We start from the raw sequence: 18,257 nt of genomic DNA, 5'->3' as shown, positions 1-18,257 counted from the left end.
ATTGGACCAGATGACCTCCTGAGGTCTCTTCCAACCCTAATCTTCTATGATTCTATGAAATGTTTTTGTGGAGAGCTTATTTTGTTTGAGAAAGCAATAACAGTAAAATGCATTCTTTTGCTGTATAAGCTGTGTCTACACTAGGAGGGTTTGCCACTATAGTTACACCAGCAAGCCCTTTCCAGTGTTGACAAGGCTTTAGTGATAGGGTAGAAACAGAGGGAAATATGGGGGAGGTGAGGAGAAATGTGTGAGAGAAGGGAAGGGAGGGGAGAGGAAACTCAACAAAAGTGGGGTTTTTTTGTTTTGTTTGGGTATGTCTATACTATGAAATTAGGTCGAATTTATAGAAGTCGTTTTTTAGAAATCGTTTTTATATAGTCGATTGTGTGTGTCCCCACACAAAATGCTCTAAGTGCATTAAGTGCATTAACTCGGCAGAGTGCTTCCACAGTACTGAGGCTAGCGTCTACTTCCAGAGTGTTGCACTGTGGGTAGCTTTCCCACAGTTCCCGCAGTCTCCGCCGCCCATTGGAATTCTGGGTTGAGATCCCAATGCCTGATGGGGCAAAAAACATTGTCGCGGGTGGTTCTGGGTACATGTCATAAGGTCCTTCCTCCCTCCCTCCGTGAAAGCAACGGCAGACAATCGTTTTGCACCTTTTTTCCTGAGTTACCTGTGCAGATGCAATACCACAGCAAGCATGGAGCCCACTCAGCTCACTGTCACCGTATGTCTCCTGGGTGCTGGCAGACGTGGTACTGCATTGCTACACAGCAGCAGCAACCCATTGCCTTGTGGCAGCAGACGGTGCAATAGGCCTGAAAACCGTCGTCATCGTGTCCGAGGTGCTCCTGGCCACCTCTGTAAGGTCGGTCAGGAGCGCCTGGGCAGACATGGGTGCAGGGACTAAATTAGGAGTGACTCGACCAGGTCATTCTCTTTAGTCCTGCAGGCAGTCCTACTGTACCATCTTACGGTGAGCACGCAGGAGATGAGGATGGCTAGCAGTCCTATTACACCATCTTCTGCCGGGCAGGCAGGAGATGAGGATGGCTTGCAGCCCTACTGCACCGTCTGCTGCCAGCCAAAGATGTAAAAGATAGATGGAGAGGATCAAAACAAGAAATAGACCAGATTTGTTTTGTATTCATTTGCTCCCCCGTCCCTCCCTCCCTCCATCCCTCCATGAAATCAACGGCCAACAATTGTTTTGGTGAAGTCTGTCAGGGGCACCTTGAAAACTTCAATGGAGATTCAGTCCTGCCTGAAATAGCAGAGGGAGGGATAGCTTAGTGGGTTGAGCATTGGCCTGCTAAACCCAGGGGTTTGAGTTCAATCCTTGAGGGGGCCATTCTGTGTGACAGTTGTTTTTGTTTCTCCCTGATGTAAAGCCACCCCCTTTGTTGATTTTAATTCCCTGTAAGCCAACCCTGTAAGCCATGTCGTCAGTAGCCCCTCCCTCCGTCAGAGCAATGGCAGGCAATCGTTCCGCACCTTTTTTCTGTGCAGACGCCATACCACGGCAAGCATGGAGCCCGCTCAGATCACTTTGGCAAGTAGGAGCACATTAAACACCATGCACATTATCCAGCAGTATTTGCAGCACCAGAACCTGGCAAAGCGAAACCGGGCGAGTAGGTGATGTCAGCGCAGTGATGAGAGTGACGAGGACATGGACACAGACTTCTCTCAAAGCACGGGCCCTGGCAATGTGGGCATCATGGTGCTAATGAGGCAGGTTCATACAGTGGAACGCCGATTTTGGGCCCGGGAAACAAGCACAGACTGGTGGGACCACATAGTGTTGCAGGTCTGGGACGATTCCCAGTGGCTGCGAAACTTTCGCATGCGTAAGGGCACTTTCATGGAACTTTGTGACTTGCTTTCCCCTGCCCTGAAGCACATGAATACCAAGATGAGAGCAGCCCTCACAGTTGAGAAGCGAATGGCAATAGCCCTGTGGAAGCTTGCAACGCCAGACAGCTACCGGTCAGTCAGGAATCAATTTGGAGTGGGGCAAATCTACTGCGGGGGCTGCTGTGATGCAAGTAGCCAACGCAATCAAAGATGATCTGATATCAAGGGTAGTGACCCTGGGAAATGTGCAGGTCATAGTGGATGGCTTTGCTGCAATGGGATTCCCTAAGTGTGGTGGGGCCATAGAGGGGAACCCATATCCCTATCTTGGCACCGGAGCACCAAGCTGGCGAGTACATAAACCGCAAGGGGTACTTTTCAATAGTGCTGCAAGCACTGGTGGATCACAAGGAATGTTTCACCAACATCAACGTGGGATGGCCGGGAAAGGTACATGACGCTCGCATCTTCAGGAACTCTGGTCTCTTTCAAAAGCTGCAGGAAGGGACTTTATTCCCAGACCAGAAAATAACCATTGGGGATGTTGAAATGCCTATAGTTATCCTTGGGGACCCAGCCTACCCCTTAATGCCCATGAAGCCGTACACAGGCAGCCTGGACAGTAGTCAGGAGCTGTTCAACTACAGGCTGAGCAAGTGCAGAATGGTGGTAGAATGTGCATGTGGACGTTTAAAAGCGCGCTGGCAGAGTTTACTGACTCAGACCTCAGTGAAACCAATATTCCCACTGTTATTACTGCTTCCTGTGCGCTCCACAATATCTGTGAGAGTAAGGGGGAGACGTTTATGGTGGGAGGTTGAGGCAAATCACCTGGCCGCTGGTTACGCGCAGCCAGACACCAGGGTGGTTAGAAGAGCACAGGAGGGTGCGGTGCGCATCAGAGAAGCTTTGAAAACCAGTTTCATGACTGGCCAGGCTACGGTGTGAAAGTTCAGTTTGTTTCTCCTTGATGAAACCCCCCGCCCCTTGGTTCACTCTATTTCCCTGTAAGCTAACCACCCTCCCCTCCTCCCTTTGATCACCGCTTGCAGAGGCAATAAAGTCATTGTTGCTTCACATTCATACATTCTTTATTAATTCATCACACAAATAGGGGATAAACTGCCAAAGTAGCCCGGGAGGGGTGGTGGAGGAGGGAAGGACAAGGCCACACAGCACTTTAAAAGTTTACAACTTTAAAACTTATTGAATGCCAGCCTTCTGTTGCTTGGGCAATCCTCTGGGGTGAAGTGACTGGGTGGCCAGAGGCCCCCCAACTGCGTTCTTGGGTGTCTGGGTGAGGAGGCTATGGAACTTGGGGAGGAGGGCAGTTGGTTACACAGGGGCTGTAGCGGCGGTCTGTGCTCCAGCTGCCTTTCCTGCAGCTCAACCATATGCTGGAGCATATTAGTTTGATCCTCCAGCAGCCTCAGCATTGAATCCTGCCTCCTCTCATCACGCTGCTGCCACCTTTCAGCTTCAGCCCTCTCTTCAGCCCGCCACTTACTCTCTTCAGCCCACCACCTCTCCTCCCGGTCATTTTGTTCTTTCCTGCACTCTGATGTTGTCTGCCTCCATGCATTCGTCTGCGCTCTGTCAGTGTGGGAGGACAGCATGAGTTCAGAGAACATTGCGAGTGCGTTTTTTTCACCTTCTAATCTTCACAAGCCTCTGGGAAGGAGAAGATCCTGTGATCCTTGAAACACATGCAGCTGGTGGAGAAAAAAAAAGGGACAGTGGAATTTAAAAAGACATATTTTATAGAACAATGGGTACACTCTTTCACGGTAAAGCTTGCTGTTAACATTACATACATAGTACATGTGCTCTCGTTCCAAGGTCGCATTTTGCCTCCTCCCTCCCCATGGCTAACAGCGGGGAACATTTCTGTTCAGCCACAGGCAAACAGCCCAGCAGGAACGGGCAACTCTGAATGTCCCCTTAAGAAAAGCACCCTATTTCAACCAGGTGACCATGAATGATATCACTCTCCTGAGGATAACACACAGAGATAAAGAACGGATGTTGTTTGAACGCCAGCAAACGTACACTGCAATGCTTTGTTCTACAGTGATTCCCGAGTATGTGCTACTGGCCTGGAGTGGTAAAGTGTCCTACCATGGTGGACGGAATAAGGCTGCCCTCCCCAGAAACCTTTTGCAAAGGCTTTGGGAGTACATCCAGGAGAGCCACGAATGCAAGGGCAAATTAATCATTAAACATGCTTGCTTTTAAACCATGTATAGTATTTTAAAAGGTACACTCACCAGAGGTCCCTTCTCTGCCTGGCGGGTCCGGGAGGCAGCCTTGGGTGGGTTCGGGGGGTACTGGGTCCAGGTCCAGGGTGAGAAACAGTTCCTGGCTGTCAGGAAAACCGGTTTCTCCGCTTGCTTGCTGTGAGCTATCTACAACCTCATCATCATCATCATCTTCCTCGTCCCCAAAACCTGCTTCCGTGTTGCCTCCATCTCCATTGAAGGAGTCAAACAACACGGCTGGGGTAGTGGTGGCTGAACCCCCTAAAATGGCATGCAGCTCATCATAGAAGCGGCATGTTTGGGGCTCTGACCCGGAGCAGCCGTTTGCCTCTCTGGTTTTCTGGTAGGCTTGCCTCAGCTCCTTAAGTTTCACACGGCACTGCTTCGGGTCCCTGTTATGGCCTCTGTCCTTCATGCCCTGGGAGATTTTGACAAATGTTTTGCCATTTTGAAAACTGGAACGTAGTTCTGATAGCACGGATTCCTCTCCCCATACAGCGATCAGATCCCGTACCTCCCGTTCGGTCCATGCTGGAGCTCTTTTGCGATTCTGGGACTCCATCATAGCCACCTCTGCTGATGAGCTCTGCAGTCACCTGCAGCTTGCCACGCTGGCCAAACAGGAACTTGAAATTCAAAAGTTCGCATGCCTTTTCCTGTCTACCTGGCCAGTGCATCTGAGTTGAGAGTGCTGTCCAGAGCGGTCACAATGGAGCACTCTGGGATAGCTCCTGGAGGCCAATACCGTCTAATTGTGTCCACAGTACCCCAAATTCGACCCGGCAAGGCTGATTTCAGCACTAATCCCCTTGTTGGGGATTTGGAGTGGGGGGGGTGGAGTTGGAAATCGATTTTAAGAGCCCTTTAAGTCGAAAAAAAAAAAGGCTTCGTCGTGTGGACGGGTGCAGGGTTAAATCAATTTAATGCTGCTAAATTTGACCTCAACTCCTAGTGTAGACCAGGGCTTTGTCGTCTTTTATAATACAGGAGTGTTGTCTAATGATTGGAGCACTGCGTTGTGAGGTAGTGTTCTGTTTCTAGCTCTGCCACTGATGACTTCTGTGACCTCGGGGAAGTCACTTAAACTTCCCTTTACATCATCAATAAGATGAATCAAATAATACAGTACCTTAAGGATAAGCATTCTATCAAATGGTGCATAGACAACTTAGCATTGATGAACAGGACAAGGGAATTTACTGAAAGGCCATTCATGCAAGTTTTGACATTTCTTTCTGTGGCTGAGTTTGCAGGCTCACTGCACAATTCATAGGTTTAATGCAGTTCTCAGCAAAGTTTCAACATGTATTTAACAAATGTAGGTCAAAGTGGTTTCATTTTAAACCAGCTTTTGTTTACTTCATAAACAGGTGTTTTGAATATGAAAACCCATACAATGCATCCTCCATATTCCCTGTGAATTAGTGATCCTATGAAGTGGTTGCCCATGTCTGGGCATACCCATACTCTTTTACTGCCTGTCTCCTTACCCCTCCTCTTCTCTAGAGTGGCAGACGTGGTTTCCCAGGCAGTCAGGTCTGTTGTCTTTGTAGGCTACCTGAAAAGTCTAACCGGAAATAACAAAGGAAGTTTCTCTTGCAGGAGTGGTGGAAATACAAATGTGGATTCATTAAAATGTGATTCATTGATTTCTTGTTAGTGCTTGCTTGTCAGTATTTTCATTGTGGCTTTTCAGTTAGGCCTGGTCTACCCTGCGCGGGGGAATCGATATAAGTTACACAACTTCAACTATGTGAATAATGTAGCTGAAGTCTACGTACTTAGATCTACTTACCATGGTGTCTACACTGCGGTAGGTTGACTGCTAACGCTCCCCCATTGACTCCGCCTGCGCTTCTCACTCTGGTAGAGTGCTGGAGTCGACGGGAGAGCGCTCGGCGGTCAATTTATCGTGTCTTCACTAGACGCGATAAATCGACCCCCTGCTGGATCAGTCGCTCCAGAGACAAGTGTAGACATGCCCTTAGATTAGAATGTGGCATGGACTGGGAGTGGAAGAGCATGCATGCAGGTAAGAGGTACTTAATAAGAAGTAGGAACAGTTATTAATGAGAGAGGAGCTATAGATTTTTTGACATTTGTATGCAGCTGTTGATTAAAAATAACCCACAATTTAAAATACATATATTCAAACTTACCTAAAAACAGCAATAAAAGGGTAAGAGCTCTACTTGCTGAGATCTTTAGGAGAGCGATTTTTAACGTTTTAAGCTGAGCCCCCCAATTTTTGGTTGTGTCCCCCACAACCCAGACAAAAATACACACACAAAAGTATTCTTGATAGCCTGCTCATAAACATAACAGAGACCTTAACACAACTTGAATTAAATTACCTGTACCTTTAAGTTTCAAATACACCAATACTTACCAATGACCCAGCCAAGGCTTCCTCAGTAGTGGGCTGCTTCTACCTTGCATCCAGGTTGCACTGCTAGGGCAGGACCAATACTGCCCCTCCCCCCTTGGATTTCCAGGTTGGGGGAAGGCACGTTTGATGGTCTCTGGGGGCAGAGCCAGCCCTGGTCACGAAGGCTGCCTGGAGCAGAAATCGGCACGACTGTGGTGAATGTTCAACTGACCCAGTCTGGGTGGCTTACTGAGATGAGGAGAGGGTGTGGAGGTGGTGCTCCCTCGCCTGGGCCCAACTGTGTGGCTGACACAAGCCACCTGGTGTTGCTGCTCACCCCCCTCCCGCCCTGAACTTTCCTCCATGACCCCCAAGGAGGGAGGGATGCCCCACAGTTTGAGAATCTGTGTATTAGGAAGAGAGTCTTTTCATCATGCTGACTCCATTCACATGACTAAAGTTCTGCCACATTTGAGGTTAAATGCAAGGTTACATGTTTTAAAAAGCAGATTCCATTTTGGCATAAAACTGATTTAATTCCTCAATCCCCACTGGCTGTCTGCAGGTTCCAGGTGTATATTTAGGAGTTTGTTTTGACTTATAAAGTGCACTCCCCACCCCACCGCCACAGCTGCAGTCAGTGGAGGCACTCAAGATGGAGTCTCTTTCATGGAAAAGAGAGGTGCTGTTTCCAGGGTGTTGTCCATGGAGGCCCCTCCACTGTGGAACCAGTTCCTTCCTTGGTCTGAAACCTGAATCTGTTGGTCCTGAGGGCATACTCCAAGGCCTATGTCTACAGTCAGGCTGTTGGGATGAAAGGCTGTGATACAGGCTGATATATGTGCTATGGGGTGTTAGTGGTTGGTCTGATTTAATCTTAAAGTATTTTCAGATTCTGGGTGAGAAATAGCTGCTGACTCCATCCTTTTATCCTATATATTGAACTGATGACACAGGAACTTAGGGTGGAATTTTGAAAAGCATCTAAATGACTTTGGGGAGCATAAGTCCCATTGTAAATGAATGGTTTCAGAGTAGCAGCTGTGTACTTTTGAAAATGTAGGGTGATTCTGACCCTCCCTCCAGCCTCAGTATGTTGGGTAAAGGAGACAGAATGTGGTGTAAATGATCTCTTAAAGCCCTGGCTCTGGCTAGAAGAGAATTCCCACGACACAGGAACGGAAGTTGATAGCCATAGACTGTCTTCTGAATACCCTTCCCTCGTCCCCTTCTAACCCGGGCATAGGGAATGTGTCAGGGGTAGCAACGTAGCATGGTGGGTACTCTGGGTTTCACTGCTGCTTCTCAGAAGACGGATACAAGCAGCTGTAGTTTAGCTTTTCAGGACTAAATTATGCCAGGTGCTGTTTAGGCCCCCAGAACAGCCCAAAATTGCAAGGGTGCAAAGGCGGCTTAAAGCCCTCAAAAGTTCTGTGCTGCACTTCTGAGATGCAAGACAGATTCTTACCCTAAAGCCTAATATCGGTGCATGGTTCTAAATTCTAATGGAAGTGCATATTGAGAATGTCATAAAATCAAGGAAACAAATCGTTGGAGACTGCCTGTGTGAGTGAATCATGCAGGATTTTCCCCTAAGAGGAAAATTAAATCAACAGAGTTGAAGAGAAGTAAACAACAAAATATTAACAAGATTTACTGTATGTGCAGTATGAGATTTTGAAAAAGATATTCCATTGCAAAATATCTTATATAACTGGTATTGTTGGTAACATTTTAGAGATGATGATGAGATCAAATGAAAAAACAAATTATTCATGCAGTTTAAGAGCAGCTCTTCATTGCTGTGAAACTTTTTTCATTTATAACACTTCAAGGGCCCTTAAAAGTTACAGGAAATTATTTAAATGTTCACTAGTTCTGAGTACGTGTTTCTCAGTCACTTGGGGGACAGAGAGAGTTTTCTCTTTGATGCATTAGGTTCACTCTAGGGCTAAAAATACACATCACAAAACAAACTTTCATATTTAATTTTTAATGACATACAGCTGCTGGAGGGAGGGAGCACTTTTTTATTTCACTGCCACAATCCTGCCCAGCAAAAATCATTTTTATATAGCATAAGACACTTTTATTATGCATTTTTGTTCTTTTGTAACATTGAGACTCAGAAAGGCATCGTTCAGCATTTCAAGTTGGGAAGGCACTACTTTGTTACATATGTAAGGCTGCTCCAAGGCACTGGAGTTTTCAGCTTCCAAAATAGGTTTGAGAAGTTTTTTTCTTGGACATGAAGATAAGATTTATTTCAATCTAGAAATGAATCCCCTGTCTGTGTGTGTGTGTGTGCGTGCATGCATTTTATAATATGTATTCTGTATATAACATGTAGCAGCCCCTCGGTGCCTTGAGGTTACCCTTTAAGGCCTCAGTCTTGTAATTGGATGTTCCCAAACAAGTGTCTGCTCCAGCCCTATTGAAATCAGTGGGTTCTGCATGGGCTCAGGTGTCTGCATCTGCTGATCTGATTGCAGGACAAGGGTCTGCAGTCATATTCTTTTCTGTTTCATTCTAATAGTATGTAATGTTTATATTGGAGCACCAGGCACTTAAATATCACAGTTCTGTCTGAAAATGTACCCACTGTTGTTGCAAGTTACATCCCTCCCCACCCCCCATCCCAAGGGCCTAATTCTGCACACACTTAAACACTTAACTTTTTGCATGTGAATAGTCCATGGGACAACTCACGTGAGTATGTTTGCAGGATCCAGGTCCTAAGATTAACAAAACTGAAAGAAACTAGAGGAAAAATTATTTTCTATATTTTTATCAGTATACTTCTGGATTTGAAACACTCTTGTAAATAGTCAGTTTCACTGTTCTCTCTATAGTCAGTCAGTTTCCCCTATTACATCTGAGAGTCATTCACATAGCAGCAGAGTAGAAAAAAATGTAATGTGATTGTAAGAACACAATAATTGGCAGTGGGCCTCATGGGAAGAAGGGTTTTAACTGTGACTAATTTTATTTCAAGTTTCCTTTTAAGTAAAAGCTCTAAATTATTATATGATTAACCAAGAGCCTGTAAAAGTTTTAAAGTTAGGAAATGTATCTAAATTTTAAAGGTTGATGTGAGCTGAGCAAATATTTTTAGAAGATATATTTAATACAATTGCTTGTATTAAATTTGTAAAAGAAATACATATTAGGTGATCCATCATAGTGGACCAATAGTACCTAAACATAAATGTGCCTGGAATCTTCATATTTCTAGCATTCCTTGTCTCTCATTGTTTCAGTTTATTGGCAGACGTGGGAAGGGACAACTAAATCCCAATCTGTTCTGTTCTTTTAAAACAAATAGTATTTTACAGATAACTCGAAGGGTGGCATTGCTACTGAGATGTGTTAAAATAACCTGGCATTTATGCTGCAATGAAGTGAAACCTGAGGCTCCACTTGTCGATGCCTTTGATCTAAGCAGCGGGTAGAAAGGGGTTTACTTATAGATGAAATGGAAGACACACTTGCTGACTAATAATCTCTGTAATATGATCCAGAGGGGATTTGATCTAACAGCTCCTTGAAGGTAGGGAGACATGTGAGTTGATATATTTCATTTTAAGTTGTATATGAGATCTTGTTGTCCTGTACTGGAGTAGTAGATGCTTATGGCTACATCCAGATCATGTTGAGGGGTTCGGATCAGAGATATGTAAGGGGAGATAGTTTGGGAAACCACATGACTCTTGGAGTTGTTCTTCCATATCTTGTGGAGCTGTGTGTTAAAACTCTGTATGTAAGCATCTGACTGGACTAAAGTTGTTTACCATCAACTGTTTTTCTGACTCTAAAAGTGAGCATTTGAAACCAAAATATATTCTTACAGAAACTGTGAACCAATGGAGTTGTAATGAAGTGCCCATTCTCTGAATCAGGTCCCATCCCTATCGATATTCTTCACTGAACGCTGTAACAGATCCTATAAACACAGTACCATAAATAAGGTTCTCATACAGTGGACCTTGCTCATCACCTTTTTTTGGTGTGAGCCTGCTTTTGTCGTTATATTCTTTATACAGATATATTTATTATTAATTCTTTTTCCTCAGTTATTAAGGGAGACTTTTGCAAACTGGTCGATTTTCATCTTGTACTGAAAATAGCCCATGCTGGTCTCCTGTTATAGGCCATTTCACAATCACTGGCCCTCCACCAAAGATCCCTGATTGCCAGCTCTTCTGAGCTTCACCCTCAGCTGCGTTGTCTTAGATGAGTGTAGTTGTCCAGGCAGGTCATGAACGGAGAATTGGTCTCTGCCCAGTGGGACCTGTAAGCTGTAGACCAGAACCTTGATTGGCTCTATTAATGAATGATAAACCAGTAAAGGGTTCTGAGCACTGGTCTGAAGTGCTGTGGGCGGTTGGGAAATGGTCTACTGTGTGCTTTGCAAGCTGGAGTCTCAACCTTCAGTGCCAGGTAGAGTGAATGTTAATAGTTTAATATGGAAATTGACAAGCAAACGGATAACTGTGGTAGGTACTGGTCCAAAAAGAAGCATAAGTTTCTCACTATTTCTCACCACTGCAACTATCATTAACTAGGATTAGCTCTATAAATCCCCAATATTTGGTGCTAATTTGTCAAATGGAAGGCAGATGTCCTTGATGAAGGTAGAAATCAGTGTCCTGCCAGGCTGCTCACAGTATTTCCATTTTCCTACCAAATCACTTTAGTCTTACCTGGGTTAAGCCTGATCTAGCTGTTTTTCGTCCAAGTGCTTATCTCTCACCAGCATTTGACACATCTTTGTGATGGCATTAGTGGTATATGTTTAAGTGAAGATGTAAAGATGCATATTGGTGATAAGTGTTGTCAAGGTTCCTCCCCCACTCTGAACTCTAGGGTACAGATGTGGGGACCTGCATGAAAAACCTCCTAAGCTTATCTTTACCAGCTTAGGTCAAAACTTCCCCAAGGTACAAAATATTCCACCCTTTTGTCCTTGGATTGGCCGCTACCACCACCAAACAAGTACTGGTTACTGGGGAAGAGCTGTTTGGACACGTCTTTCCCCCCAAAATACTTCCCAAAAACCTTGCACCCTACTTCCTGGACAAGGTTTGGTAAAAAGCCTCACCAGTTTGCCTAGGTGACTACAGACCCAGACCCTTGGATCTTAAGAACAATGAACAATCCTCCCAACACTTGCACCCTCCCTTTCCTGGGAAATGTTGGATAAAAAGCCTCACCAATTTGCATAGGTGACCACAGACCCAAACCCCTGGATCTGAGAACAATGAAAAAGCATTCAGTTTTCCTACAAGAAGACTTTTAATAAAAATAGAATTAGAAATAAGAAATCCCCCCTGTAAAATCAGGATGGTAAATACCTTACAGGGTAATTAGATTCAAAACATAGAGAACCCCTCTAGGCAAAAACCTTAAGTTACAAAAAAGATACACAGACAGAAATAGTTATTCTATTCAGCACAATTCTTTTCTCAGCCATTTAAAGAAATCATAATCTAACACATACCTAGCTAGATTACTTACTAAAAGTTCTAAGGCTTCATTCCTGGTCTATCCCCGGCAAAGACAAAATGTAGACAGACACACAAACCCTTTGTTTCTCTCCCTCCTACCAGCTTTTGAAAGTATCTTGTCTCCTCATTGGTCATTTTGGTCAGGTGCCAGCGAGGTTACCTTTAGCTTCTTAACCCTTTACAGGTGAGAGGAGATTTCCTCTGGCCAGGAGGGATTTTAAAGGGGTTTACCCTTCCCTTTCTATTTATGACAAGTGTGTATCACCATGACATCACATGCAAATGTTAAAAATAAGATTAAAAAGTCTTGATCTTTTCAGGATGCTGCATCTGAGTGTTCTGGAGGATAAGGAGCTGTTTATCACAGTAGTCTGGGTTGTTTTTCAGAGGAATGATTGAAGCCTTCAGAATGCTATTAAGTCCACTCCTACAAAACTTTGTCAGTGAGTTATCAGGACCTTGCAATCGATCTATGAAGGCAGAAGAGAGGTAGTAGAATCAGATAAGCATTGAGGTTAGGTCTCAGTTCATAACCACCGTGAGGTCAGCAGTTAATGCAGTTTATCCTTGCCATGATTTCACTTTGGAGACTGATTGTGAGAGGCCCAGGATGTTGGCAGATGTCAGGTGGCAATGGAATTTGGTTTTCAGTGCTTTGCAAAGGAATGGTGGGTTCGAGAGACTAACTGCTTCAGTGCTGGGTTTTTAAAAGTATCTTCAAAAATTATTAGATGAACATGAAAGGATGTGTTAATAACAAGAGGTGAAGAAAGAAGTGTAAATAACTAAATAGTAAGAGCTAATGGTGTTGCTTATTTGGTGATATCCAAGGCAAGTCACTGCACACATTGAAAACACAAACTAATCATTAGACCTTATAAAAATCCGAATAAATTAATCATTTATTCAAGTTCTAGTACATATGAAATCTTAGTCAACTCAAATTCATCAGTATTTGCAGTTTGACTAGCAGATCCTAGTAACTCCAATCTTCTGGAGGTCAAGAAATCATAACCTCATGGAAACTGGTGAAAAGATTACTTTTTCTTCCACAAGCATTAGCGAGAAAGAGAAGTGCTGTGATAGGTCCTAGCAAGGAAAATTCTTTTAATCATTTTACTTTTTTACCCCCTTCTCTGAGATTTTTTTGGCTTAGTCAGGAAATATCAAAGCCTATTTATCTTGAAATGCCTTTCTCCCCAGCCTGTCACTAGTCTCAAAATTCAGTCACAGACTGTCTTAGCCAAATGCCACCAGAAGAGGCAATATACTTCAGCTCCCTTTCTAGTCCTTATAATAAGTTGCTTGATTTGTAGACAAGCGAAATATCATTTCAATGCAAATGGGAATTGTTGGTTTCTTGAGAACGGGACAGATGATTGCATCCTTCAGGAAGGTTGGAAGATTGCCTTCAGTGATGATTTTAGCCTACTTGCTCTTTTCTGACTTTTAGTAAGTCTAGAGGAACACTAATTGGCTCTGGAAGGAGTGACAGTACACTGCTCAGAGCTTTCAGTGCTTCTGGGTGTATGATAAGCCTCGACTTTATCAAGAGTGGTGGGATGGTTATTGCTCCCCAATCTCGGATCATCTACCCCAGATAGTTTATCCAATATTTGAGAGCTTTTCACAAAGGTATGTCCTGGGGTATGATGATTGTCTTTTATGGGATCCAAGTTACTGGCGGTTTTGCTATTTGGACCAGTTTTGTCATGATTTTTCAGCTGATTGAATGAGAAGGAAATATCCTTCACAGAAGCTGTGTATTCCTCTAAGGAGTCTATGCAAGTGTCCAATGAACTTGGACTGTGTTTCATACCACTGACATTCTTCTTCTCTACCTTGGCCCTATATCTTATATAGTTCAGTTTCATTGACACTAGATGATTATATTGTTCCATGATATCATCAAAACCATTGGCATTGCGGTGGGACCTCTTTTTCTCTGGTTGCATTCAAGTGGTTTATTGACCTAAAGCCTAAAAGGGTGAACTGTTCTGGTTTAGCCATGATAGTAATAAAGAGGCTTTTTCTCCAAGGTACCACTGTGTTCCATTTTAACGAGATCATGAAGAACAGATGGGAATTGCATGCCATACACCAGTTGTGGCACAGGAACAGATGCAGATTAAGAAGGGAAACAAATATAGTTCCGCTAGGCAATACAATGACCATCCTTGGAACTTATTTCCCTTTGTTTACAACTTTAGAAGATTCCGTATGTCTGTGGCTAATTAAACAAGAGTCTCAAAATTCCAGTTCACGGATTCATAGAGTTTAAGGCCGGAAGGGAGCACAAATAATATTATTTTGTTAATTTTTAAATACTAATTTTTTTCATGATAATTTTCCCCCGGGTAAGGGTAGATGTTAGTAGATTTGTACCTGGACCGTTAGACTTTCATAACCATTGTGAAAGTCTGAAACCTTGGTAAGATTTCTATACTATTGAAATAAATGTAATTAAATTAAAAGTGCATTAAAATGCTTCCTTTTTTTTTCTATAAACTGAGTAGTCCCAAATGATTCCATTTAAATGTAGGTATTGTTAACCGTAACACACTGTGACAAATGTATTAGTGATGTATTAATGATAAAGCATTATGAGTTCTCCTTCAGCATCTTTATTATGAAGCATAATACATAAAAGTAGTATTATGAGACTGGATTAATGTAAAATAAAAGGGATTACATTCATGTGGTGAAAAGGGAAACTTCCAGGTAGTCTAGACCTTGTTTGTTAATGAAATACAAACAAATGTAATTTCAGGGCTACAAAACTGAATGTGAACAGAAATGTTTACATAGTCTTTTTTAAAAAAAACAAACAAAAAAATTCCAATTAAAATATTTTGGTTTTTTCATTTACACTTTACCCTAATGTGTTGGAAACCCAAACACTGCAGCAGTATTTAAGTGCAGTGTATTCCAAACACTTGCAAGCAGAGCTCCCAATCAGGACAATTAAACCAGTCATGCCCCCGACAATTCCAACATTTGTTGCTAAGGGCCTTTCTCTTTAATTTATATAGCTTCTGCTTCCCTCCCCTTTGGGAAACGCAGATGTAAAATCTTCATATTATGACAGTTATCTTTTTTCATAGATTCCAAAGCCAGAAGGGACCATTGTGATCATCTGGTCTGACGTCTTGAATAACACAGGCCATAGAACTTCCCCAAAATAATTCCTAGAGCATATCCTTTAGGAAAAAAAACATCCAGTCTTGATTTTAAAAATTGCCAGTGATGGAGAATACACCATGAGCTTTGGTAAATTATTCCAATAGTTAATTACTCTCACAATTAAAAATGTATCTTATTTCCAGTGTGAATTTAACTTCAAGTTCCTTGTGTTATACCTTTCTTTGCTAGATTGAAGAGCCCATTTTCAAATATTTGTTCCCCATGTAGGTACTTATAGACTGTGATCAAGTCAACCCTTAATCTTGTTAAACTTACTAAATTTTGTTCCTTGAATCTGTCACTATAAGGCATGTTTTCTAATCCTTTAATCATAATTATGGCTCTTCTCTGAAACCTCTCCAATTTTTCAACATCTTTCTTGAATTGTGGACACCAAAATTGGAAACAGTTTTCTGGCAGAGGCCATGCCAGTGCCAAATACAGAAGTAAAATAACCTCTCTATTACTTGAGAATCCCCTATTCATGCATCCAAGGATTGCATTAGCCCATTTGGCCACAGCATCACACTGGTAGTTCAAGTTACATGCTTTGATGGGCAGTGACACAGTTAATAATGTTTACACGTAAAATGCCATTATATGCATTTGACTTAGCTCTCATTGAAATGTACTGGACATTTCACATCCCAGTTATTGTTTCAGGCTCTCTGCAAACTCAGGTATAATCCTCTTCATGTTTTGAATATTTAATTACAGTAACTAGAAACTTATTTCTTTAAAATGAAAGAATAGCAACAGAGAGAGGAGTTCAGCCCTCTCTTAACTGTCAGCCCCCAGCTAGTCCTTTATGGATGTGCCCTGCACTTTGAGAACACTACACTAGAGTATGAGAATAGAAACGTAATCAACTATAAAAAAAAAACCTAATGAAACTTTGTATTTATTAATTTATGGTAGCATCCGTGATAGGCCAGTCACCTTCCATCACATTAAGCTGACCGAAATGACAACAGAGCCCAGGGAAATGGGAACAAATAATAGGGATTACTTATGCATGCCAACTAGAAGCACTGCAGGAGAATGGCAGACATGGGTGTCTCAGGGGGATTTAAACTGACTCATCTAGTTTCACCATCCAAGCTGGTTTAAGTGGAAAGGTTAAACAACCAGAATAAATTATGAACATTAAAATCAATTAAAATAAAAACTAGTTTTAATAATCTGGGAAGTTGTTAACACATCTAATACTTTGCATCTGATTCTGCTTACATTTAAATTGGTGATAAAGCTCCCATTCTTCAATGGGAGAAGGAGCAAACCCTAGTTTTGAAATACAGTCTATGGATGTTGGGTAGAATTGTCAAAAGTGCTTCTGTCTCATTGAAAATCAGTGGGACTCAATGTTTCAGTGTGTGTGCCCTTTTTGAAAATGGGAGTTAGGCTCCTAAGTCACTCAAATGCTTCTGTAAATGTTACCCTTTATCTGGACAGTGTCCTCCTTCATTTGGTCATTTATGGGAATGGTTATTTTTGTATAGTTAGGCGTCAGGCTATTATACCTCCTTTGGGTTCATTCAGTGTCTGATCTAGTACAGTATGCCCCCATGTGAAGCAATTCCTATTTGCAGTCTGTAATAAAACATTGTCTTAAATGATACCTAAATGATTAATAGCAATAATAAGCCTTATTAGTGAATTAGTATTGCCTTTAATATTAAAGATATAGCATATTGTTCTGTATTACAGAAAGAAAATTATGGGTGAATATAAAAGTTTAAGATCTTGAAGTTCAATATAACAAAATTTGAAAAGTTTGCTGTATATACAATAAACAGCATACACGAGTGGTTCAATAACTAGTAATTATTAGATTCTATAATCTAACAGATTTAACTCTGTGACTTTGCTTAAATAACAATGCAGGCCTTAATTATAACATTTTTTTCAGCATGTGTATCAAAGGCAATAAACACAACTCATCATGTACTCCAAATTAAATTTGGAAATGAAACTTAGTGTAATGATGATCTTATGACTAAAGTATAATGTTTCTTGTGTGACCTCTGGCAAGTAATTTAAATCACTCCCTCAGTCTCCCCATCTGTAGAGTGTGGAAAATACTTTCCTGTTGTATCAGGATGAGAGGAGACTGAATTTGTTCCTGTTATAAAACATTTTAAGGTCCTTGGAAGGAAGTAATTAGAGAAATACGAAGCATTATTATTATTTATACTTCTAGTACACTAAAATATATTACTTCAAAATTTCTTATTTAGTTGATATTGCTTTATTCATCACTTCAGTACTTGGCAGAGCTGAATATGTCTGAGGAAAATCCTAATATAGCTCCAGAAAACAGCAGTTTTGGTCTGGGTATGTAGGCTAAACTTCCCTGGAGACATCCCAAAAAGCCAGATGTGCCAATGAAGGCTTGGATTTAGGAAAGCATGTATGTCTGTCTTAAGCTGTTGCTTAAGTCTGTCCTCATTCAACAAGGCACTGAAGCACATACTCAAGTCCCGTTACAGTTAATCAGGGAATTGGGGCCTCAGTGGATAATATTGGGAAACAAAGTTTCAAATAGTAGAAATCTTCATCTTTCACAAGGAAACACATAATGGGCTGATCCTGTTCCTATTGAAGCTTATGAGAGTTTTGCCAATGATTTTGTTGGATGCAGGATCAGTCCCCGTATGATCCTCCGTAATGATGGCAGGAGTCACTTATATGGCTTACTACATCGTTTTCCATGGGAACTAAATCTGTATTCTCTATGGGGGCCCATGACACGTCAGCCAGATATTTTGCTTCAGAATGGACCCTCTTATTCTTAAGGTGAATATTCTATGTATTGTCGATATATTTTGCAGGTATTATTGACAGCACGCAGGTGGAGCAGAGACAGGTTGTTGCAGTGACTGGTGATGGAACCAATGATGGACCAGCACTTAAAAAAGCCGATGTTGGCTTTGCAATGGTATGACCCTGAACATAGCCAGTTGTCACTTTATTTGCATCATAGATTTGCTTAAAGGGAGTTTTTCTGTTTATGTAATACATGGAGTGAAATGGTTCAGTGATTGTTCATTTAGTGAAGCAAGAAGCATGTGGAGAAGTTT

General features: G+C 42.2%; 1 protein-coding gene across 20 annotated transcripts in view; it reads left to right on the top strand.

Moving 5' to 3' along the window:
• The window catches only part of ATP2B2 (ATPase plasma membrane Ca2+ transporting 2), a 714,211-nt gene that overhangs the window by 651,014 nt on the left and 44,940 nt on the right, over positions 1–18,257 (top strand). For all 20 annotated transcript variants that reach the window (XM_074958190.1, XM_074958179.1, XM_074958178.1 and 17 more), the window contains one exon: positions 18,009–18,115. In XM_074958190.1, coding sequence (XP_074814291.1) covers positions 18,009–18,115 — 107 coding nt within the window. The remainder of the gene's footprint in view (positions 1–18,008; positions 18,116–18,257) is intronic.

This window comes from Natator depressus, chromosome 7, assembly GCF_965152275.1.
Source record: "Natator depressus isolate rNatDep1 chromosome 7, rNatDep2.hap1, whole genome shotgun sequence".
Classification (NCBI taxonomy): Eukaryota; Metazoa; Chordata; order Testudines; family Cheloniidae; genus Natator; species Natator depressus.
Note: the sequence above shows the minus strand (reverse complement) of the source record. Positions and strands in the feature narration are given on the sequence as shown.